The 24227-nt window shown below is 35.3% G+C and overlaps 2 protein-coding genes across 12 annotated transcripts; both read right to left on the bottom strand.

Annotated features, from left to right (window-relative positions):
* Nucleotides 1-177: 177 nt before the first annotated feature.
* LOC114870961 (calpain-A-like) lies at nucleotides 178-11934 on the bottom strand. 6 transcript variants are annotated; one of them, XM_029176281.2, is made up of 15 exons: nucleotides 11543-11934; nucleotides 11317-11449; nucleotides 5197-5373; nucleotides 4938-5125; nucleotides 4547-4850; nucleotides 4302-4483; nucleotides 3926-4176; nucleotides 3696-3853; nucleotides 3406-3623; nucleotides 3289-3331; nucleotides 2786-2915; nucleotides 1748-1876; nucleotides 1191-1318; nucleotides 921-1116; nucleotides 178-865 (listed from the first exon to the last, which is right to left on the bottom strand). In XM_029176281.2, exons 1-15 carry the CDS (start codon nucleotides 11620-11622, stop codon nucleotides 780-782), a joined length of 2403 nt encoding a protein of 800 aa, XP_029032114.1. In that variant the 5' UTR covers nucleotides 11623-11934; the 3' UTR covers nucleotides 178-779. The 6 variants fall into 6 exon arrangements, with proteins under 6 accessions (XP_029032114.1, XP_029032117.1, XP_029032116.1 ...); XM_029176284.2 differs by lacking the exons at nucleotides 11317-11449; nucleotides 11543-11934 and adding an exon at nucleotides 7367-8005; XM_029176283.2 differs by lacking the exons at nucleotides 11317-11449; nucleotides 11543-11934 and adding an exon at nucleotides 6617-7122.
* Nucleotides 11935-12036: 102 nt separating this feature from the next.
* Nucleotides 12037-24097, bottom strand: LOC114870959 (leukocyte tyrosine kinase receptor). Of its 6 annotated transcripts, none has more exons than XM_029176275.2 (27): nucleotides 23324-24097; nucleotides 23205-23245; nucleotides 21527-21679; nucleotides 20110-20450; nucleotides 19721-19913; nucleotides 19522-19649; nucleotides 19298-19429; nucleotides 19072-19227; nucleotides 18825-18955; nucleotides 18597-18763; nucleotides 18437-18531; nucleotides 18279-18377; nucleotides 18044-18224; nucleotides 17829-17976; nucleotides 17566-17715; nucleotides 17346-17502; nucleotides 17090-17281; nucleotides 16783-17028; nucleotides 16626-16727; nucleotides 16363-16558; nucleotides 15697-15976; nucleotides 15331-15623; nucleotides 15040-15265; nucleotides 14840-14956; nucleotides 14536-14781; nucleotides 13907-14368; nucleotides 12037-13376 (listed from the first exon to the last, which is right to left on the bottom strand). In XM_029176275.2, exons 4-27 carry the CDS (start codon nucleotides 20420-20422, stop codon nucleotides 13329-13331), a joined length of 4458 nt encoding a protein of 1485 aa, XP_029032108.2. In that variant the 5' UTR covers nucleotides 20423-20450; nucleotides 21527-21679; nucleotides 23205-23245; nucleotides 23324-24097; the 3' UTR covers nucleotides 12037-13328. The 6 variants fall into 6 exon arrangements, with proteins under 6 accessions (XP_029032108.2, XP_029032109.2, XP_029032112.2 ...); XM_029176276.2 differs by lacking the exon at nucleotides 23205-23245 and having other exon boundaries at nucleotides 23324-23596; nucleotides 23662-24097; XM_029176279.2 differs by lacking the exon at nucleotides 23205-23245 and having other exon boundaries at nucleotides 12037-13421.
* Between the last annotated feature and the right edge of the window lie 130 nt (nucleotides 24098-24227).

Raw genomic sequence — 24227 nt, 5'->3', positions numbered from 1 at the left:
CATTCCTTCAACATCCATCAAACTGTAAAGACATGTTAACCTTTTCAAAATTCCAATTTCAATAAATCCATAATGGTATGGATTAGAACCTCTTGCTTCTTTCACTCCCGAAGACAGAACAAAAAAAATAAAAAAAATAAAAAATAAAATAGGATGAAAAAAATATAACACACCATGCGAAGTTCTTAAATTTTATTTGCAATAGAGTATAAACATAAGGAAGACGGACAAATATATTTAAATAATTTATAAGATTTTTTTTTATTCACATTTGAAGTATAAAATTATAGACTAGTTTCTATGTCTGTTGTAATAAATTATTATTTTAGCAAAATTAGAATTTAGATGTTCAGCATCGAGCACGCTAAGCTTCCTAAAGAAAATAGGGATAGAGAGGAAGCAGAAATTCTCTAAACCTAAATTTTAACAAAATTTACATTGAAAGTGATTTAGAAAAAAGTAACATTTTTAACTATTAAGAATTATAAAATTTAGTATGTAATTGAAAAATACGAATAATAAAGTAGATATTAATTTAAATTTTTCCGTGCAAACGTTTATACGCAAATAGTGGACAGTTATGGATGGGACGGATGGGAGCCTATCATGTTCGGTGCTGTACATAGGTATATTAAGGCACGTAATACCATTATTTATCTATCAATACAAATGCAACAGACAAATTACTGTAAATAGGAAATATTTCTTTTTCTCTTTTGTTTTCTTGGCCACTTTGTAGTAAAAGAAAAACAGCTATTAAAATCGTAACATACTTTTTTTTATGAGTATAACGTCTTCTCTATCCATTCTTCCATCGTAAATGTAGCTGTGTTAGTTTGATCTGGATCTCGTTCCCTGAAAATATCTACAAAAGAGAATTAAATACTATTCCTTTTATTTATCTTGATTTATTCTCTTACCTATCATTGTTTTAAGTCGAACTGCACACATTATGTAGTCATCAAACGTAATTGTGCCGTCTTTTGTTCCATAACGATGGACCAAAATATTTAATATATGATTATTTAACCGATATCCTGCACTATTTAAAGCTTGCCGCAATTCGAATGCGCTCAAGAATCCTGATTCGTCTTTGTCATACAATTTGAATACAGCCTGAAAAATAAAACAATATTTACATACATATCTTGATAAATTCAACATTATTTAATACTGAAGAAAAATTTTACCCTCCATTTTTTTATATCGTTCCATAAAGTTCTGAACTCTTCAAAACCTAGTTTACCAGAGTGATCAACATCTAACATGGCAACCATGCTGCGACACACATCCTTACTGAATCCTTTATCGTGGGTTTCTAAAAATAAAGAAAAAATTTTCAGATATATTAGATGCCTTTTCTTTTTTAACTTCAATAATTTGCCGCTACTTTTTAAATCCACTAAAGTACAGGAAATTTAAATTTAAAATAGTAATGTTGAAGGCACCGAATTTGATAGAAAGAAGAAAGTATTGAAATATTATAAAATTGTTATTATAAACCTATGACAATACCACAGATGTGAACATGGACTACAATTAATGGGATTATGATAAAGCTGCGTAGCAACTTTTTACATTCTGCATTCGTTAATGATTTATATTCTCTGACCATGCAAAAATTCTTCAAGCTTTTCACTTACATCTTGAGCAATTAAACTGTGATATTAATTTTATTCTAGTATACTCTACCAATGTAACCTAGCCTTAGAAATGACCTGGAAGTACATACTAGATGATGCCTTACCTAAGGACTTATTGTACTGTTCATTATTACAAACAATGCCGCACAGCAGTGAGATGAGAGTGTCGATAAACGAACCATCTCCTTGTACAGTTTCATGAGCCTCACTACGACGCACCGACTGTGGTAGTTCTACCCGTAACATACAGCTACACGTTAACATTAATTTTTACATATCTACATTAGGGTCAATAAAGTAGATATACTTTCTGTAAAATAATTTTTTAACCAGTAGTTATGATTAAAGCAATGGCTTTGTGAATTCCAATTTAAATGTTCCTGAAGTTTTAATTTTTACAACTGTTACATTCAACAATATTTTAATAGAGCGGGTTTATGAACCAATAAATTATGTGCCTTTTCTCTATTCAAATAATCAATCATTTGGTGCCACTTTTCAAGTCCACAGAAGGGCGAGAAAATATTCAAAGGCATCGACTTAGAACTACTATTAGTCTTGCTAAATTTTAATTTTTGGTACGACAACGATTTTCTGAAATTGTGACCCAAATGTATTTATGTATGTACATACAATAGGTATGAAGTAATTATACCGAAAGAACATGCACAATTATGAGAGTGAAGATTGCGTTGCATTAGCATTCACACATTAATAATTGATAAATAAAAGAACACTACAACTAAAATTAGAATGCACTGTGCTATTTGAGTAGAATTCAATTTTGTGAATGTATTTTACACGTATGATTAATGATAAGCGCAAGAACTGCAAACAATAAAAAGCATTACGAAAGCTTTTCAACAATAAGCAAAAACAGCAAATTAATTAAACAAGAAACAGAATTAAGATTTCGTTTTGGAAATGTTTACGTGTAAAGCTATTACGTAAATAGTGTAACATATAAATAAAATTGATTTAAAATAATAATGCCAAAGATACTGAATCAATTTGTAGACTTAATATATAGGATAGACTAAAAAGAATGCTTCAAGTAAATATTATTCAATTGAAATTTGTGGATTTAAATTTATTCTGCATATTGGAACAGAAATATTTAAATCCTAACAATAACATCATACCTTTTCGCATAGCAAAATCTAAGATTTCTTTCAGTTCCATCCAATCCACTTCCATATCATCACCAGCAAGTTTCTTGAAGAATTCACGAACTTTTTCTGCGTTTCTGTCTGGCTCTGGCTCATCTTGTACCTAAAAATGAGAATAATATTAGAATTCCAGAAAATAGAATCCATTCTTCACAGAAAAAGCAACCCCAATTTATAACATGCGCTACTTACTTTATCCCCATCTCCATTATCACCCTTAGGGTTAATCACCTAAAAGCCAAGCAACGTAGACATGCGTGTTATGGATGATTAATTAGGCTGTTTGGGTGCTAAGTTTAAACAGGTCATTGTAAAACAATTAGGTGTATAGTTAGGTGTACACATTAAACACGATAGACACAATATATCTACACAATAGACAGTGGGTACATTTTAAAGCATTGTACAAATATTGGGTGCATGTATTAATTATATAGACAATAACAAGATTTTAATAATTATTTTTTATTTCTTACCCTATCATCAACTTCTCCGATACCGACTTCCTCATCATTCTCTCTAAAAAATACAAATTCCATTACAAATTCAAATTTTTAATAATTATAATAAATTGAAATAGGAGGATTGCTTACTCCATATTATTTTTATTTTCAGAGAATATTCTCAACAAGAATTCTCCTTCCTCATTAGGATCAAATGTACTTGGCACTATACAATAGACCCCAGGTGGCAACTTAAAGCGGCAAGTTACTTCTCTTAGGTTTATAAATGCTGGGGATCTTGCTACTGAGGCGTTGTACTTGAAGAAATTAACGTCTAGAGGTTTTGGTAGTCGTTCTGGATATTCCAACTGTTTCAATTACCATATTCAATCAATTATATAAAAACTTAAATACTTTTTTCATTTTTTGTAGATACATACATGGTATATTGCAAACCCAATGGTCAAACACTCTGCACCCATTCTCTTCTGTGCTCTTCTATTCTTCTGCATTAATGCAACAATGACTGTACATTTGTCATCATCCTCATCAGGATACTCCAATGTAATACGGTACTGTGGATTATGCCAGAATGTTTCTACAAAGCATCAACAATTAATTAACAGGTTTGTTATCAGTACCTATCTGGGAATAACTTTTAAAAATTTACCTAAAAAGTTTCTGCAGCCTCCCGCAGTGACGCCACGTACCCATTCTCCTTCAAAAACACTCATCTCCCACCTTTTCTTACCAGCATTCAAATCATCCTCTGTCAACGAATCTGGATTCAAGTTACAAATTTCTAATTGGGTAAAGTATTTGGTGAAATCCTGGAAGGACATCCAAAACTCTCCATCCATATCGAAGGTCAAACCCAATTCTTCTTTCTCATGGTCAGGAATGAATCTCCATTCTGGAGATCTATTAAATAATCACAGTCATTAGTGTCTTAATGACTACGATTAATTCGAAACCTTTATTATTAAATGATTGATCATTTGAATACAGAAATTGCACCGAATTAACTTGTATCCCTAATAACTTACTGATCACTCCATGGACCGTTCCATTCAGCCTCGTTACCCCATGGGTTTCTGAGCCTGAGTAGAGGAATTCTTCCATACTGATTTGGTGTCTGAATTTCCACATGTTTTACACGTGTAATACTGTAAGCATGGCCTCTGATCAATCCCTGAGGTGTCTCTGCTTCCAATACATTTGGATCAGGCTAAAATATAATAACATTTAATTTTGTCACTTATTCTTCAATCAACAGAATGATAATTAATACCTCAATTGAACAACCCATTAAGGAATTTCTTTCAAATGCTTTCAGTAATATACTGAAGAGGTTTGGAGGTGTCTGATCCATTTGGTACATTTCTGTCACCCCGCCAGTGAAATCTTCCATGGCCTCACAAGTACTTCCACCCTTTAATGCTTCATATGAACCATGGAGTTTGGCATAGGCTTTTTCTAATAGGGCACTCCAGAATTCGCTGCTCTCTGCTGAACGGAGGTATACTAATTCTCCATGATAAGTTGGCAGTCTATCGTCAATTACGATGTCTACCCATCTGCCATATTGCCAAAATCTATTTGATATAAATGTAAAATAAGTTTTTTTTTTTTAATTTATAAAGTATTTATATTTCTTTTCTTTTACTTAATTGGTAGAATACCTGAAGTGAAAGATACCAGCATAATTCTCATCAAAGCTCTGGTCCTCTGGAACCACTTGGAAGAATAAATTGGCATCCATGGTAAGATTCGCGACTGCTGCCAGAAGCCAACAGTCTCCCAGTTCTCCCTGTTGTACATCGAATCTGGAGAACCCTTCTACAAATAGTTGAGGGTTGTCTACAATTTCCTGCAAAGTAAAATTGAAATAGAATTCAAAAGAAATATTGGATATTAAGTATTGTTTAAAGCATTCTTTACCATTGGTCGTTTCCATTCTATATATCTATCTGGTCTTCTTGAAAAATATAATGATGTGTCATCTGCTGGGAATTCTGGATCATCAAAGAGAGTGCCTGATGTTAGACATTCTCTTCTAAGTGTGTTGAAGTCTTGGACTGCTCCTCTGGGTCTGAAGCCAGATCCTTTTTCCCCCAACTGTAAAAAAAGAATACATTTTACAAAATCTTTGACAAATCTTCTTTAAACATCTACAGAAGAGCCTACGTTATAACAAGATTTCCCAATGAAATTTTTAGTAGTTTTTATAGGCTTGTCATGATACTTGTTTTTCTTCAAATTTGAGTCTGTTTTTTTGAAAGATAGCACTTTAGAAGAAGAAGGAATACTGTGAATAGTGTTTCTTTTTCCCACATTGATATTTTCTAATGTTGGAGCGATTTTCAACACAGCTACCCCTTCTTGCATATAATTTGAAAATCTGTAATTAGTGTATCTACGTTTTTGTTCCATTTTATTTAAACAACCACTTTGTCCAACCATTTAAATGGTTCTGGAAATGGATTGATCTAATGGATTGTTGAGTATACTTATCTTTTGCGGCAATTATTATAACCGGAAGAAAGTCTGACCGCGAACTGATAATGATAACAAAATGCATTTCCTTTGAAACCTTGAACAGTATCATTTGATACAGTGCCGACTCCATAAGCGGTTCCCGCTTTGTGTGCCATAATGCTTAAACATCATGGACTTCTCACGCGATATCGCGTGAGTGAAAATTTACGATATCACGTGATTATACATTATTAATTTTTATTTATTTGTTTGATGTGAATCAACGGGCAATTTCATTATCTCTAATATTATCTAAAAGACAACAAAACTCGTTTTTCTTATCGTACGTGAGATGAATGAGCAATATATGACGCATGGCATGAGTATTCTGTTTAATTATAATTCCTGCAGGTACTCGAATGTGTATGCAGTGATTGAAATGCTTTAATCGGCGTCATCACCCTTGAAAATAATTTCTATCTGTTTAAATTTTCAACGCGAAATAAATGCGCAATTCAGTTCAGTGCGGGTTTTGTTCCTTAGTCATGATGTTATGATGACTTATTAAGTTTAAAGTTGGTAAATTAGTGTCGAAGGATTAGTAAGGAAAATTAATACTATGGTACTGGTATGAAAAATTTTATTTAATAACATTTTTTTAGTTATAACATCAATGTGAGTATGAATATTATTCAACAATGAATATTAAGTCGTTATTTGGAAAATTTGTATAATAAATTGTTAAGATATTAATAGTATTTATTCCAGAATCATATGATTGGAATGTTGCAGATATCTTGAAATGTTATAGAACAACGCATCGGTTTAAACTAGTTTATCAAATTAAAATTCAATTGGACCCAGCTCCGTTAGGGACGCATACCACTTTAATGTTGAACAGCGACGGAAGGAACCGTTTCACTTCCACCGCTGCTTTAACGAATACATCATCGAGAGGAGCTCCATCGCCGTAGTAACTCATCCTTTCCTCCGTTAACTACGCCCTGTTTCTCCACAACACTATGTCCAGAGAACTTTCCAAAAGTCAATAATAGCAAGTAGTTGCAAAGGGAATTTCGTGCGAACTGTTGCGTTGACAGGTTTGCAGTCACGAACTGAGCTCATTCTCCTGTTACCCTCACCCATGTTTCGTCATAAGTCGCGCCATTCCCATAATACATGTGACTTTTTCTATTGAATTTTTCTTTACAAGAGCTACACTAATGATGGCATACAATTTAGAGACAATAATAGAAAGAGAATGCTGCAAATCGTCTCTTGTGTCTTTGTTTAATTGCGCATATGCAGTGACTTATTGAGATTACGCATGCGTATTCGAACAATGACACTGCGCGCGAATTTTGAAAACTTCCATGGAAAGAAATATAAAAGCCTAATAATTTTCTCAATGATATATATAGTATATTATATAATTAAAAAATTTGTCTATTTTCATTATTCTGTATAATTAGATTCCATTGAACACCATCTATGAAGAACACCATGAACCAATACATTGGCGGAAAATTCAGCTTTCATAAATGACCTTGCGTTCTCAAGTTCCAATTATCGTAATTGCACAAGTGATATAACACCAATTTATCAATTATTAAAATGGGAGGGAGATACTCACTTCAACCTTCTTCGTCTCTTGCCGTAGAAATTGCGGTTCGACAACTTCCGGCTTCCATCCATAAGAAAACTGGTTCATTTTGTCCTTGATATTTCAATCTCAACTGAATCCACGAAGAAAATGTAATCAAATAACTATTTTTCTACTAAAAATATTTCACTGATCAGTAGGGACACCTGTTATTTAGGTTAACCACCACCACCGTGATATCTAACTGAATGCATTTCTGAGACACATTTGGCTCAAAATTCTATGGCGGAAGGGAAATTCTTATGGTTGACCTCGAAACTCGTTACACTGTGAACTTGTAGTCACTGTTTGTACCTTGTAACTTGTAACTGAATTAGACGCACAGTGAACTGTTTATCATCACGTGGCTTTGACGTGGAGAGTGACTAAAGCAAACTAACATCTTAACATCGTAGCACCTGGTTATCTATCATTATCTACATATACAGTTCACCTGTTATAGTTGCATGCACTATATTCTGTTTCCTATCATAACAATCAATCCGCATCGGTAATGATATCGTCTTCCTTTTTCTAAGTTTAGATTGTAAATTAAAGTGTTGTAATGGTTTAATTTGTGTTAAAAACACGAGTTTTTGTAAAATAATTAAGTTAATACATTGAAAACGTTGTAGAAATTTAATTTTAATATGTTTTTTACGAAGAAACCTTCCCCGTGTCGAGAACGGTACAGATAGTGCCATCTATCGACCGACCTAGGAACTAAAAAAATAGAAAATTCCGTTTTTTGGCAAAATAAAAAACTTCTGAGCTTTTCCGAGGCTACTAAATGATTCTACGACCTCTAATACACAGGAAGAATGTCCTCACAATTAATGTAAGGCTTTAATTAAGAAATTGAGAAAAATAAGCTTTTCCTGGACCAAACAATTGGCGTCCATCTAGCGGCGAAAAGGTGGAAGCGGCTTATTTTAATTACAATTTAAATTACACTATCGAGGTATTTTTGTTGAAACGTATGTTGGCTATTGTTGAGATAAAGAATGGATGTATGTGTTAAATTATGTTTCATCCTCCATCTATTTGATTTACTACGTTGTTTTCAACTTTAAAATAAGTCTGCACCAAACGTCGGTAAATCTAGTGTTAAAGCTCATCAACTCATTTTAAAATTTAATAATTTTGGAATGATTTCATGACTTAAAAGTCACACTTATGTTACATTAATTTAAAGATTAAAATGCCAAGAAAATTGTTACATTACTACCCATTAATTCTATTAATACAAAGTGGCTGGTTGCCAGTTAGAGTAATCAGTGTAGCAAAGTAACACCCATATATCATTTCTTTACAAATATTGATTAACATATTCTATATCTAAACGATTATTATAAAAAAAATAAAAGTATAACAATCCAATACAGACCCATATGGTAGATTCAATTAAACAGCATAAACAAAAATATGTAACTTTAAATTCAATTAAAATTCAAGACTTTAATAAAAGTGTATTGTTTTATGTGTTATTGTTAATTAAAATTATCTTTGATCTCCAAAAACCTAATAAAAAATGAAATGCATCGTGAGTAGCGTATTGATTGGAAGTCACACCCTTCAGGGTGCGTCTGTGTTACGGTGTCAAGGTCACCATAAGTCCTCACCCTCCTGAGTCCTCTTCTAATTAACAAGAAATTAATTCCTCAAATATTCAGATCAACATTTTAAAATTATCACATACCTTACACCATATTTTTATTATGAAATTAATAACAAATGTATATATTTTTAAAGTTTAACTTGTTTCAAGTTCGCGTGAAAACGTGTTCGAAGCTGAGTTGCTCACGATAAACTGGTCAATGTTTTCTGGGAGATGCCTGGAACGAAAGTATCCTCCTCCACGTTGGCGTCGGCGTCTCGACGCTTTGATATATATAGTGCGTTTCAAAAGAAATAAATCTAAAAATGCCAGTCACTTTTCATAATTTCTTTTCTTCTAAAATAAGTGCGAAGTAAATAGAGAATCTATTATATACACTTTGTTATACATATCTTAAGGTATATTTAGGTATTTTCTGATTTTTTTTATTCGACGAAATGGCGGAAATATAACTGCCTTCCGATGGCCACCCTCTGAAGGAAGTATCTATATTGAGACAGCTGTATCTCCGCCATTTTGTTGAGTACAAAAAACTCATAAATATTCTCTTGTAGCTTAAAATATGCACAGCAATATCCACGCTCCAGTTTTCATTTGATTTTTTTTGAAACGCCATGTACACACTTTCTCCTTCCTTTGTAGGGTCACTTCTTTCTTAAGTTTCAAGAATTTAAAGAAGTCGTTATAGTCTGAATTGAGAAAGTGGTGAAGGTAGAGTTATTTTTAAATTTTTAAGGGAAATCTGGCTCATGGTAATAGGTATCTTTCATCTCGGACCTTATTTGGCCAGATAACATGGATTTTAATTATTCAGTCATCACTGATACAGAAAAATTTTGCTGCGTCAATTTTTAAAATTTCATTAAACAAAAATGAAATTCAAAATGTTCGTTTAGATATTAATTTATCTCACTTTATATCTACCTCTTTTAATAAATTGAATTTAAATGTTAAAGAATGAAATATTATAACAGAAATGAGATGACAGAGCGTTTAGAAATCATTTCGAAAGTAATATATTGCTATGTATATCATGCCAGTAATTTACTCCAAGTCGTTCTGGGAACACGTGTTTGCCAGAAGTGAATAATAGATTGTTTCGTAATTGAGGAAAACTGCATTTGCAAAATTTAAGTTAGAAAATATTTAAAACACTTATTTTTGATCATATTTAGCAAAGTTATTAAAAATGGAGTAAACATTGTCAAGTTGCTATTTGTTAAATGACAAATTTTGAAAGGTAAAAGTTCTACTTCAAATTTATGACATAAAAGTACTTCAAAATTGCACTTATGATATATTAAAATAAAGTTTAAACTTCCCTGAAAATATTAACGTAAGTGCCCTATCAGTACTTTTAATAAAAAATTGGTTGATGATAGATTGCAACGAACAATGAATACCGAGGCGCTGATTCTTATATGAAAAATTTGATATCATTTCATGACAGAAAAGTATGATCAAATATCACTTGTGTTACATCAATTTAAAGCTTAAATTTTCCTGAAAATAATGACAAATGTTTTATCAACATTCCCAACACAAACGCCTTCAAAAGATATACAGATGTCGTATTTCCTTCTTAATAACTCTCATTAATTTGGTCAAAATTTCATTAACAATATATTAAAAGGTACTTAGTTAAAATTTCAGTGGTCATTAAGGTAAATGACAATTTAATCACCGTAAACAAAACAATTCGAAATCTAAAAATTATTTAAAGGGTAAACCAAATTAAACGTTAGAATAAACAAGGTATCAACCAGAGCAGAGATAATAAAACTAGGTAACAACCTTGGCAGTAACTCGCCTAAAAATACAAATCCTACGTTTCATCGTACGAGGGTGTTCATTTTAGTTAAAACTACATTTGGCTGAGTTCCAAATAATGGAGGAAAAAAAATATCTTCCCCCCTACTGACATTCGACGAGCATCGGTTCATTCTGCCTTCTGCGAGTTCATTTTGATCCGTAACGTATTCATGGAATGTCTTCGAGTACATGAGAAAATTCGTTGGTGTATTTCTAAACGATTAATTTCATGATAATCATTAATAAATTTGGCAAATAATACAAAATTGTGCTGTGAAAATAGGGTGCATATCAATCAGCTTTGTGTAAATGTAAAAGAAAACCACCCTCGTTCAGAAAAAATTAATGTGACCCACCTTGTGTAATTATGCTGCCCTTATGTGACGAAAAATTAATTAAATATTTAGAAGAAATTTTAATTCAACGATACAAAGTGAATAGAATAATTTTTTCAAATAAAAACAACAAGGAAAGGGTTAGTTTATATACATATACATATAAAAGCACGGACCTTAAAGAGAGCCTTGGCTGGGTGATGTATATCACCTGAACCAGAGAGTCCTCCCCTGAGCAGTCTTGAAAGAAGGTTGTATTTGCCATAAGTGGACCACGTATCCTCTGCTGGTTTAAATAGTGTAGGATTTCTAGAAAGAAAATTCCAAAATAGTTATCCAGGTTTCCCACACCTCCGATCTTTCGTTAACAAAACACGTGGCCTTCAAAATAGGATTTCTTACCCCTTGAGAAATTTATATATCCTGGAATTGTCATCGGAGTCGCGGATGGCTTTCACGTAGTAGTAGGAGTAATTCAACATGTTCCTGATAAATATAGCGAACAACGTGAGGCGCGAGATTGTCTAAAGGGCGGCAAGAAACGTACTGTTCGTCGAAAACTACACACGAATTGTCGTCTGTACCCCTTCTTCTTCTTGTCGGTAGGTTTCCTCGTTTATGCTTACCTATATTCTCAGAATGTCTGCACATGTGGACAACTGGCCTGGGTATCACCACCGAGATGACAATGTTATTTTTGTTCTTTCCTTAAGAATTATTGCGAATGCTTCAATTGTGTTCCGCTTTAATCACTACCACTAGAGAATTTTAATTCAAGGACAAAAAGTGAATAGAATGAATTATTCAAATATACCTTAAGATATGTACAACAAAATGTATATAACAAATTTTTCATTTACCTAATGATTTGAAACAGAAACAAATAAATTCATAAATTTTCCACAAACATGTCTTTATTACGTTTTACGTACAGGTATATGGTGGTTGACTTTCATACGCTGGGCGTACGTAAAGTACGTCATCGTTGTAAGAAAAATAAAAAAGGGCCTGTGCTCTTTTATTTATTATTATTATTTTTTTTTTTTTGCGATTCAAAATGCCTGCCCATTTGTTGTTATGAACAAACCTCGACTTTCCACCAACCTGAGGTAGGCAAATACTTTAATTAATTAACAGTCAGGTAATCGTCACACCTTTTACATTTTGCTATCGTTGTCCTTTGATATTGTTAAAAAAAAAAGATTCATAATTGCCTTGTCTAGAATATACATACAATTATACAAAGGTTTTATAGGTGTGTGTATAGAAAGAACACGCCGCCATCATTATCTTTCGTGTAAATTAAGTCTTGTGTAAAGTGTATTGTCTCTCTCTCTCTCTCTCTTCCTCTCTCTTTCTCTTATACACACTCACTCATTCACTAAAACTTCTACACGTATTACACTGTTTTGCAATCATAAAAAAATTACAATGCGGCCAAAAAAGACCCCCGACATTATCTGTGGTTATCCTTCAGACGTTTAACAGCTGATAACGGCTATATCTACATAATTTATAATATATCTTTATTTATATATATGTTTGTGTGCGTGGAATGTGTGATAGTTGTTCTAACCCTTTCAGACACGACGATAATGTGTTCATGTTTTTTACATACATGTAGATATTTGTATACAGTTCGTGAGAAACTGAATAAAAAAGTCATGTACGGTTTTTCAATCCAACGCTCTGTTACCGAAATATAAACATTTGAATTATAGGCGCCGTGGTGTCTGAGCGGTCAACTGATTAGGCGTCATGGGAGCTCTAATTTAAACGCGTATATCACAGGAACGAAAAGTTGGATTAAAAAACGGTAAAAGACTTTTCTATTTCTTTTTCCACGAAGAATTCATATTTCTCTCGTCATTTTTATGACAGCCTGTGTGTGGGTCGATTTAGTTGAATTTAACAACGAACGTAAATGGTTATTGCAATGACCATCCGTCTGATAAACGCAATTAAACGTTTCCCTCGTGTTATGGACGAAAGTGGCAATTCATAGGAGCGTTTCCTCAGAACAGACGCGCCGCGAACGTTCTTCATCTCGTATCCACAGAGACGACGAGGCATCCATTACACGGATCGATGTAGAGACGCCGGTTATCGTTGCCGATCGTTGCAACGATCTGGCTCGTGTCGCAACAACGACGACCGGGGAGAATCGTCACTCCCCTTTGTACAAATCTCAGCAGGAGCATTCCTCTTCCCTTGGTAGCTCGTGACCCAGAGGATCCTTCGTGTGAAGAACAGAGAGACGATAGTTCCATCATACATAGAACTACGGTGAAACGAATTCAGGGATAAACACGTTGCTAGATATCTCAGATAAAAACATTGAGTTTCACGTTGTTTCTTTATACTAATCCTGTGCACTCGGATAATACCCTACAGGGTACGAACTTAAAATTATAAGGATGTCTCTGATGGCTATAGATTCTTCATGAAAAAACAAATCGAAAAGTCTTTTACCATTTTTCAATTCGACGCCCTATTCTCAAGATATAAGCAGTTATGTTAGAGGCGCCGGATCCTACACGATCAGCTGATCGTAGGCGCCATAGCGCCTCTAATTCAAATGCTCATATCTCGAGAACGAATCGTCGGATTGAAATACCATACGAGACTTTTTTATTCAGATTTTCATGAAGAATCTATAGCCTGAAGCTGTAAACTGTATACCAACTTCACCCTTAAAAATATTTAAAAAAAAAATAGACATAAAGGGAGTGCAAAGGGTTACCACGTCAAGGAGAAACGAATTACCTTCTTTAATTCCATACTTCCGGGAGTGCTTGAGCGTTGTGGAGGTGGTGAGAATGCAATTTTCTCATAGGGTATTGTGCCACGACACAGGGCACTAGGATCCAAACTGAGGGCAGCTTTCAGGGCATTTTTCTTTAACATTCCATTAACATTGGTGCTTGTGTTTAGGCCGGTGTGACTAGGGGAGCAAGTACGCGTGTTCGGTGACGAATTCGTTGTGTCAGGCGGTGTATCAGAGGAAGCGACGATCAAGGAGTCCGAGTTAGTATCCGTTACACTGTCGTTACCATTTCTTCGGTCCGCGTTGGTCACGTCAATGGTGCTGCTTCGACGGCTCTCCGTCTTTGCTGGACGGTTGTTACCATTGTCTGCATTTCTTAACTTACCACTATTTTCGATGTCCATTGAAGTTCGATGTACGCTTTTCTCTTCAGGAGTTGAACCGCCATCCTTTTGTTTGTTCTGAAATCATGGATGATATACGTCCGATATCATTTCATGACAGAAAAATTCCTCAATTTGGCACCTCTGGCGCATCAATTCAAAGTCTAAACACTAAGGAAAATGGCTACGTAGGCACCCCGTTAGGATTTTTCATAAAAAATGGCCATCTGATAAATTGAACCTACCTCGGTGTGATCATTCTCATTATCATTATGAGTGGTATTTCCGTCGCAGGTTTGTTTAGAGGTATCAGCACTAGACCCATACGGATTGTATAGAAATCGTGGTTGCAAGCGATCAGTAGATTGCAGGATTTTTGATGGATTTTCGTTTCCCGAAATAGGCGGATTACCAGCAGCTGCCTGCGCCATTCGTTGACTCGCTGATCGTGGGTCAATAATTCTAGGCTGCATGTATCCACAAGCATCCAGCTACAAAAATAAAGAAATCAAATAAAACTTGAATGACTTAGAGAGAGTTTTTACTTACTTCTGATTGGACGTTAATGCACTCGGTCTCCGGATCCGGTCTCATGATGGTTATTTCTCGATCACAGATGGGTAGAATATCAAAATTAGGCGTTGGATGATTTATGACATCTGGATCCTAAATGCAAACATCATTTGTTCATCATTTTTATGGAGATTATTTGTTGCAATATAACGATAGTTTACTGTATAAGTAATTACTTGTAAACAGTAACCCATTCTTTCAACAATGGTTGCAAAACTAGGCCTATCTTCTGGTCGTGGGTGCCAGCACCGGGTCATTATTCCATAAATAGGATCAGGACAACCCGCTGGTTTTTCCAGACGCCCCCCTGACGTCACCATAGACATCGCTTCTCTATTAGTGCACCCAGTATAAGGTATATATCCAAAGGACATGATTTCCCATAGGAGAACACCGAAAGCCCTAAAAATCAAATATTAGTCGAATACATATTCTAAATTGAAATGAATTAAATTAAATTAGCTCACCAGACATCAGTCTTCGTGGTAAATATACCGTCCAGAAAGCTCTCTGGAGGCATCCATTTGATGGGCAGCATGGCCTTGCCTCCTTTCCTATAGTAATCACTTCTATAAATATCTTTCGCCATTCCAAAATCGGCGATCTTCACTATGCGACCGGGTCCTTTGCAGGTGAGCAGACAATTCCTGGCCGCGATGTCTCGGTGTATGAAACGGGCCTCCTCCATGTATTTGCAGCCCTTGGCCACGTCATAGCCGCACATTATTAAGTCCAGCATTGTCAGGGAGGTGGATCGATCCTGCCAAATGAGGAATTTCAAAAAAAAAAAGAGAAAATGATAATTTCTGTAAAAATGGTAAAATGGTACGTACCGCGCGTGGCCTCTCTTCCCGAAGAAAATTTTTCAAATTTCCACCAGCAAGTAATTCCAGCACAATATATTTGGGGTTTTTATCAAAGGAAACTCCAATAAAGTGTACAATATTAGGGTGATTAAATTTGCTCATAATCAGAGCTTCCATCATAAAGTCAGCTTCGGTTTCAGGCCTTGATGAACACGGTATAGTTTTCACAGCAACTGGGTGTTCTTCATTACGTCTGTATTTATAGACACCTTGGAACACTTCGCCGAAAGCGCCTTGTCCAAGTGGTCTGTGACATAAATCAATTTTTCGCCATTGATTTTAATATATGACCAGAGACAAACCGTAGGTCCTGACAGGATATATATCTACGACTTTAAGTTCAGATTCCAAGTATGCTATACGAACACGAGGCACGCGAAAATATGTAGAATGAAATAATGAAGAGAAATGTCCTTTACCATTTTTCAATTGGGATAAGTTTCCATGGAGATACTAATTTTGATCCCGTGGCGGTCCCATTAGTGGGTTTAACACAAGTACCTTCACGGAAACCTACTTCAATTGGACTTTTCTCTTCAATTTTGTATGCAGAATTCATAACTTATATCATTTTTTAAATATTAATTAAAAATACATTTAAAAAAACTGATGCTTTGATGATTTCATACTTACTTTACCAGAGTAATATAATCACGAGGTATCTGCGGTAGATCCTTAAAGCTATATAGATTCCCAGCAAACTCATAGTTCGGATTGAACTCAGTCATCATGGTATCAGAAACACCACGCAATGATGTCAACTCTGTACCATTACCAAACATGACTTGTCGTCGGCGTAGTAAGGCCTTTTTGTTTTGATAACGATTATCTAAAAACAAAATAGCCTTTATTACATAAAATTCCATATATTACAATATTATTTAATAATTTCTTACAAAGTAGCAGACAGAGAGCAGCGAATGCAAGGAATAAGCCAACGCTCATAGCAATGAGCCAAATCATGAACGTCTGATGAGTTATCTTGGAGTCATCAGCCACTGTAAACAAAATAATGTAAATAATTATTTAAATGATAATTTGTCAAGTACTTACTGACACATGATCTGGAATCATTGCTCAATAACCATCCCGGTGGACAGAGACACTTTGTCTCACTGAGGTACTGATCCAGGGCGACGCACCGGAAGTCACACCCGCAGCCACTGATAGCCGGAATAATGTAGACCTCTCCGGGGCCGTGATTTATTCCTGGCCGGAAATGGACGTGCATAAGCTCCCGACTGGCGTAGGAGTAGCCGCCTTCGCCGTTGCTGGGTTTCTTGCGACCCGTATCGCCACCTGAGTCACCATGATCGTCATTAATAGCGGATACTATTTCCTTTTTTTCAATGATGCTTACCTATGTAGCCGCCACCACCCCCTCCTGTCAGACATCCACCTCCTCCCCCACCGAATCCTCCATTTCCATGACTGTGGTTTCCAGGACCGCAGCCAATTCCTCCTACGCCTCCCCAGACCAACGAGGTGCCAGCAGAAGTTCGTTGACCCGGAGGGGTATTTGATGACCCGTTCCACCCGCCTCCAGGTCCACCTGTGCCATCCAGATTTACGTAATTAATATCTTTAGGTGAATTACTGCTTAATAGTATATTTACCTGCTTCTACCGAAAGAGCTATACCGGAAGTCGGTTGTCTTCCAGGGGGCGCAGGTCCTCGACCATGCTGGAGACCATTATCTATAAACTGTCCTAAGCCTATGCCCCCACCTCCGGCTGCTACGAGCACCGGATGCTGTTCTTGATAATTTTTTAGCTGCAAATGATTGATTAGTATTGAAAAAGTGATAGGTGTTATACCGATTTGATATTTACTTACTGTGAAGATATAGGTTGCTCCACCACCACCTCCACCCCCATCCCTGATTCTTATGTTTCTTACGTCGTATACTTTAGAGGAACTTCCGGGAGATAAAGACACTCCAACAGATCCATTACCTTGACAACTATCTATTCTCAATCCTAAATTCTAAAAAATTCATTTACCATCTGTTATTTAATAAAAGAAAGATCGTCTTATTTATCTTCTTCTAGATTATGAAGTAAATTGAAATTTTAAGTCGAATTTTTAAAAATTCTTACTTTGGGGCATGCGTCAGTTCCTGGTTGTCCAACCATGAAATATAATTGTTCGCCCTTTTCTAGTTCAATTACTCCTCGGACCATAGCGCCCAAGGTGCTTCCCATGCCACTGGAACCTTTTCCTCCTCGAGCACCCATTCCTATCAATCTAAATTTAAAAACAAGAAAAAACAATCAGTAATAAAATTGTATAATTATGGGGATTAATTTCTTACGTGTAATATCCTCCACGAGGCGCTGTCCATCTTTGAACACCGTTTAAGTTGAAGGAAAATGGATCTTCCATTTCCGGCGGAGGTAATATTAATTCAATTCCTGTTTTATTATATTCATCGGCACATTGGTCCGGTGTAGGACCTGTCCTTCCGGTTGCACCGCAGGTACCGATTCTTATAACTAAAAATACAGAAAATTAAAAATCCATATTCTTTTGTAAAATAAAATACATACCAGTTTCGTTGACAAAATCAGCATGCTGATCAGGAATCTTTTCTGAATCAATAACTGGGTTGTAATAATTGAAATTCCCAACGACTTCCGGTGGAACCCCTAACAAATACAGTGAATAAAACATTGAAGAGTTTAAAAAAAATAATTTAGTTATTTACCAATTCCAAAACATTCTGGGCTCAGAGAAAAATCATCAATGGCTACATCACCCTTGGAAGAATACCCTCTGCTTGCTTCGAACTCCAAGAAGTACCTGAAGAAAAACAAAAATTTAATTTTAAGTCAGACACAATTAGCACCCATTATGTCGAATTTTACCTGTATCTAATATCAGGCAGAGAGACAGCATGGTTATACCACACGTCGCTTCTATCCCCATAAGACCACCATAGAGATTCAGAATGATTCTGATGTGGTTTTACTTGAATCAGGTATAGCGCAAGGGAACCACTGTGTACACCGTATTGGTGGAAAAAGAAACGTACCTAAACATTTGTATGAATTAATTTGTTAATTAATTTGTTCATTTCATAGTAAATGACTTACTTGACAAGATCCATAGTATGGACTCTTTATATCACTACTGTAGGGGGGTGTCGGATTGTATAAAGGACTCTCTATGGTGCCTCGACTGCCATATTCCACTCTTTTTGACATATTTACATATGCATATGTTCCTAAAATTAAACATTACATTAACGTCAAGATATATAAATTAATAGTATTCAAAATTGAGGCCAAATTCGAATGTTATAATTTATATAAAATTTTCTAAGTAAAATTAAATACAAACCAGAGGCATTGCGGTATGTATGATCATAACTAGGACCAGTTTTCTCAGAAGGAGTAGCACCACGATGCAAAGTCCAATTTAAAGGTCTTCCAGGTACATTTCTCCAACCACACCATCCATGTTCAAAATCGCATCTGGCATTCTCTGGTATTTTCTCTGAAATTCTCCTCAATTATAGCCTTATTACATATACGTAGAATAGTAAGGGAAATAATTTGATAATTACCGCAGTCGCGTTCCTCGTCTTCGCCGTCGGCGCAGTCTTTAGTTAGGTCGCAAACACGTGTTCTGTTTAAACAGGAACCATTATTACAGCGGAACATGTCTTTCGTACATGCCGTTCCTAGCGGTGTTGATTCTGGAATAAGAACCATGTTTCTTCAATAATTATAGTTATAGAAATTTTCCGCATTACATTTTTTAAATTACAGCAATAAAAATAATAATTACCCGGGAAACAATCAATTAGGCGAATGTTATCAATAGCAATGCTAGAGTTAGAATTGGGTAACAGCATTTCCAATAATAATTTATGAGGTTGACTAATTGTACCCAATTTGAATCGTGTTGCACCCCATCTGTAACACAACATAAGTTCCATTTAAGGAAGAAAATATCATTAGAATAATCATAGAAAATAAATACATACTTTGCATAATTATTTCCTGGCTTCTCCGCAGCGATGGAACTCGTATTATTAGTGATTATGACCAAATTTATGTAACCATTTCTCATTTCGACTTGGTATGATGATAATTCTAGTACACAACGGGAGCCAGTTGGAGGAATAGTTACGGACCACATTTGGGTCTTTCCTCCACCAGTGAACCACAAGAAGTGACCTAATAAAAAGTAAAACAATTTTTACTTATCATTTTCTATTCAAATTATTTATGCAATTATGAATAATTTTGAATGATTTAAAAGTGTTATGGCGGACTTTCCACATTGAATCTTCAAGATTGATTTATCCAAAAATAAAGTATAAAAAATATTTTTTAATCATTTTTTAATAGAGATCCTTCTTCTGCATTTTACCTCTCTCTGAATTACTGGCATCGGTAATAGGCCCCAATCTTCCTCTCACAGGTGGTTTGGTTCTTTCGAAACCCGGATTTTGATCCCACGACCAATCGCAGCTTTTCTCAAGATCGCAATGTCCAAGTTGAGTCGCTCGGCTCAGAGGAATCTGCATGTCGTTGGTCCCTCGTGGCATCCTCTCTTCCCGATTACAAAAGGTGCCGGTGATGTGACAGAAACTGACGATGATTCGTAACAATAGCTTGCCAGACAGATGAAATTCACTCTGACAATTTCTGCTCGACACCCCGGCCCCCGTACCTCTGTTCATTACTCTTTACTTTCCCACTCGATATATCCTAAAAAAGAAACCATAATCCACAATTTTTTATATTTTTATATATAAAATTATTGCGCAAGTTAGATTAAGTCCCCTATGGTGCCTTTCATTTTTTTAATTGAAGTCTAAACAGTGTAAAATTTAAAAAATGAAAATAATGTATATAAAGTCAGAATTAATTTGTATAGCTAATAAAATAAAATAAATGACTCTTATTTAATTACGAATGATAAGAAGCCTTTAAAAATCATTGAAGAATGATTTCGTTTATAATTGCAGGTACTTTTATGGTTTCCACTGGTGAAACCTTATCAATACCTTAGTAAATTAAAAAATAGTTTTGTAATTTTTATTATCGTATCAGGAGATATGAAGAAAATAGTGGTAGAAATGAGAGGGAGAAATGGGTGATGAAACGAAGCGGTGATTGGCGGAAATGGAATAACTGATTCGCCGATATTTCATAATTTCCGGTTAGACGGTAATAACGAAGGCATCCCTCGTAATACTAATATACCAATAACGATACGAATCCGAGTATCAGTTTGATTTTCGTGGAAACAAAATAATATTTTTATTATTTTCAATAATTGTTGAGCCCAACAAATTTTTATATCATTTTCTAATTTCCTTTTTTTTTTTAAATATTGAATACTGATAGAAACAAGGACAGAAAAGAATATTGATAATCCCCTACTGATTGAAATTTAGGGAATACTTCCTAATTTTAGTCTTATAATAATAATTTCCAGTATATATTTCCCTATAAATAAATATTATAAATCGTTTGAAGACACTGTGTGTTATAATTAACAATCAACTATTTTTATACCAAGAATATAAGTGAAACTTGTATGTTGTAATTTTTATTCAGATTTAGAATTTAATTCTTTCTGTTGTGAAATGTATTTTCGAATGAAATTAAAAATGGATGAAAGAAAAGTTAGTATAGCAACTTCTACAACGACAGACATTGCGAAGAAATTATTCAGAGTATTTCTATCGATCTTTCAGTCACTCTCGGTTGGAAAGCTCAACGGCACGCTATGGTATAATGCGGTATTAATAATGTGTAACATATATAATACTTCTTACCTTCGATCGAGAACGAACTTGTACAATTTGCCAGCATAGTTTCTCGTAATTCATTCGTTCGGTTATATTAGCACCTGTTCACTAACTTTGATGGTCGGTTTCGGCCATATATGATACCCATTCGTCATTTCCATTCATTCAGATCCAAGGTTTCTATTACAAACAAAAGTATTTACATTAGCGTTAATTAGGCTAGTTCTTTAAAGAATTCTTAAGGTAATTTAAATAGCGTGTCAGTAAGAATTTTTAATAGCATGTCACCAAGAATTCTTGTGGTTTAAACAGCATATTACCAAGAATTCATAAAGCAATTTAATCACTATGAATTCCTAAGGTATATCACCAAGAATTCTTATGGTTTAAACGGTATATTTCCAAGAATTTTAAGGCATATCATCAAAAATTTATACGGTAATTTAAACAGCATATCACCCAAAATTTTTAAAAGAATTTCAACCAGTATATCACTTAACATTCCAAATATAATTTGAACAGCATATCACCAAACATTGTTAACTTAATTTAAACCACATACCATGTACTTAAAATTGTTTATTATTTAACATAAAGAACAAATCTATTTCAATTCCGTACCTATTATTATTTTCAAATATTTCGATATACTTCTGTAGATAAAAAATTTCTTTTTTAATATTAGAGAATGGAGAACGATGCTTTTAGTCTTTCGAACGGCAAAATGTAACTAGTTGTATCGCGTTATAGGATCTCGCACTCTCAACTGGATAATCTCTCCTGTATCATTAATAGCAGTCCAGAAACGTTTCTTCTCTCTATCTATTTAACAACCATCTCCTTCTTTCTCAACATCCCTTCAACCATTCGTCTCTCATTCTATCTGTCTCTCTCTTTTCCGGAATATTCAAACGATCGTTCCACAAGTGCGAATTAAGTGCTTCCCCGACTCAATTCGAACGACACTTGATCCTCTTTTCCTCGCATGTAACAGACCCCTCTTTTTTGCATGTATATTGCAAATTACAGAACTTGAAATTTTGAAATTAAAAAAAAACATAATTTAAAACTATTTAAATTGAAAAGATTGATGCGTCAAAAGTTCATAACAGAAAAGTATTACGAAATGGTACTCGTGGTACATTAAATTTTTAAAGTCTAATCAAAATAACTATATAAATGCCCCATTGACATTCCTAATAAAAAAAGAGGAGGGCTATTAGGTTGTTGAATATTGATTAGGGTATTTTAAAAAGTCAACATTCTAATGGAAATTCATTACAAAAGTATTTCCGAATGGTACTTGTGCTACATCAAATAAAAATTTAAAACCTAGTGAACGAGAAGGTTTAATGATTTTATCGATATTGATAATAAAAGATGATTAAGAGTTAATTAAAATGAAGTGGTTATGAACCGCATGGTGAATTCAAATAAACAATTATTATTAATTAAGATGATTAATTTTCAATAATTTCTGAACATAAAAAATATATATATTTTTTTGAGAATAATAATTAAGATTACAAATGTTAATTTGTTCAAATAATAAAAAAAAATTGTTTGAACAGCCTAAGTAAAATTCGAAATTCCATTTGCAAAGCTCAAGATTTCACACGTATTTCCCCCTCTCTTTTCCCATACACTATCACGCAGATTCCTATCGTTAATTACGTGACAATCATCAGAAATAAATATCGATTACCTTAGTCCCGAGCATCATCGAAGATTGACCTTCAGAAAACCCTGAAACTCGACCCACCATCATCCACAGAGCACTCTACACAAAGCACTATAGCCCATTTGCGTCCAACTTGTACTCACCATGAGGTAAAAAAGAATGCACGTATCTCACAGGTAAGCACACACTTTCTCCGTCAGCCGAACGACGGAGTAGGCCTCGTCAGTATCGGTCATCAGGATGTAAAATTCATCCGATGATCGTGTGTGTGGACCGCACGCGAATTGATTCTGTCGCAGCGCAAGATCTGAAATCCGGTACGTATCTCGTCCCACGACGACAATCGATAAAACTCAGACCACCGTGTCTCTTCCCCTCTCGGTCCAGCCTCTCTCGCTTTTCCTCTGCTTCTTTGTCTACTTTTCAAGAACCGACTTCCATGTATCAGGTTGGCAGGTGGATAGGAATCGTTGGGTATCACCTGGTCCGGTTAAGAGCCTTCGGAGCTGAGGATTTCCGTTCGCGAGGCAGCAGTAGCAGCAGCAGCAGCAGCAGCGCGTGGACCCGAGCACACCGGCTGGTTCAGCAACCAGCACCACCGATCGATGATACGTTCATCAGGATTCACCTTGGGCGCATATTCGAGGCTGGTGGTACAGCCAGGCGGGCGTCGCGACGTCCAGCGTTCCTCGGGTCTATTTGGACAGCGAAGGGTAAAAGGAAAGTTCGCTAGCCGGTGATGAAGGTGAAGAAACGGAGGAGGATGCTGGGATAGGGTTGAACGGAGGAGAGAGGAGGACGGTAACGGAGAGGATGCTGAGAGTTAAAGCGGGGAGAGAAAAAGCGAAATAGAGAGGTATATACGAGAGAGCATGCTCTTATTGACGAAGGGCAGGGACTCCGCCCCTGTTCGGAGCCAGACTCCCGTACACGCCTACCTAGGCTCCCGCGGGAGATCTGTTCGCGCCAAAAAATTGGAATCTTTGAATTTTATAGCGGATTTTAGGTTTTTGGCGCAAAATCGACTGGATTGTAATGGTGCATGTA

Source organism: Osmia bicornis, chromosome 1 (genome assembly GCF_907164935.1).
Source record: "Osmia bicornis bicornis chromosome 1, iOsmBic2.1, whole genome shotgun sequence".
NCBI lineage: Eukaryota > Metazoa > Arthropoda > Insecta > Hymenoptera > Megachilidae > Osmia > Osmia bicornis.
Note: the sequence above shows the minus strand (reverse complement) of the source record. Positions and strands in the feature narration are given on the sequence as shown.

What these genes read in the sequence shown, in the direction of transcription:
- LOC114870961 (XM_029176280.2), bottom strand. Translation starts at nt 5,718, where the DNA reads ATGGTTGGACAAAGTGGTTGTTTAAATAAAATGGAACAAAAACGTAGA. An exon ending in GAAAATAAAAATAATATGGA is followed by an intron (nt 3,332 to 3,405) that starts GTAAGCAATCCT and finishes TGTATTTTTTAG; the next exon opens with AGAGAATGATGAGGAAGTCG. An exon ending in TCGACTTAAAACAATGATAG is followed by an intron (nt 866 to 920) that starts GTAAGAGAATAA and finishes TCTCTTTTGTAG; the next exon opens with ATATTTTCAGGGAACGAGAT.
- LOC114870959 (XM_029176275.2), bottom strand. Translation starts at nt 20,422, where the DNA reads ATGAACAGAGGTACGGGGGCCGGGGTGTCGAGCAGAAATTGTCAGAGT. An exon ending in CTGCCTGATATTAGATACAG is followed by an intron (nt 18,532 to 18,596) that starts GTAAAATTCGAC and finishes GTTTTTCTTCAG; the next exon opens with GTACTTCTTGGAGTTCGAAG. An exon ending in AGCTCTTTCGGTAGAAGCAG is followed by an intron (nt 17,282 to 17,345) that starts GTAAATATACTA and finishes TGGATGGCACAG; the next exon opens with GTGGACCTGGAGGCGGGTGG.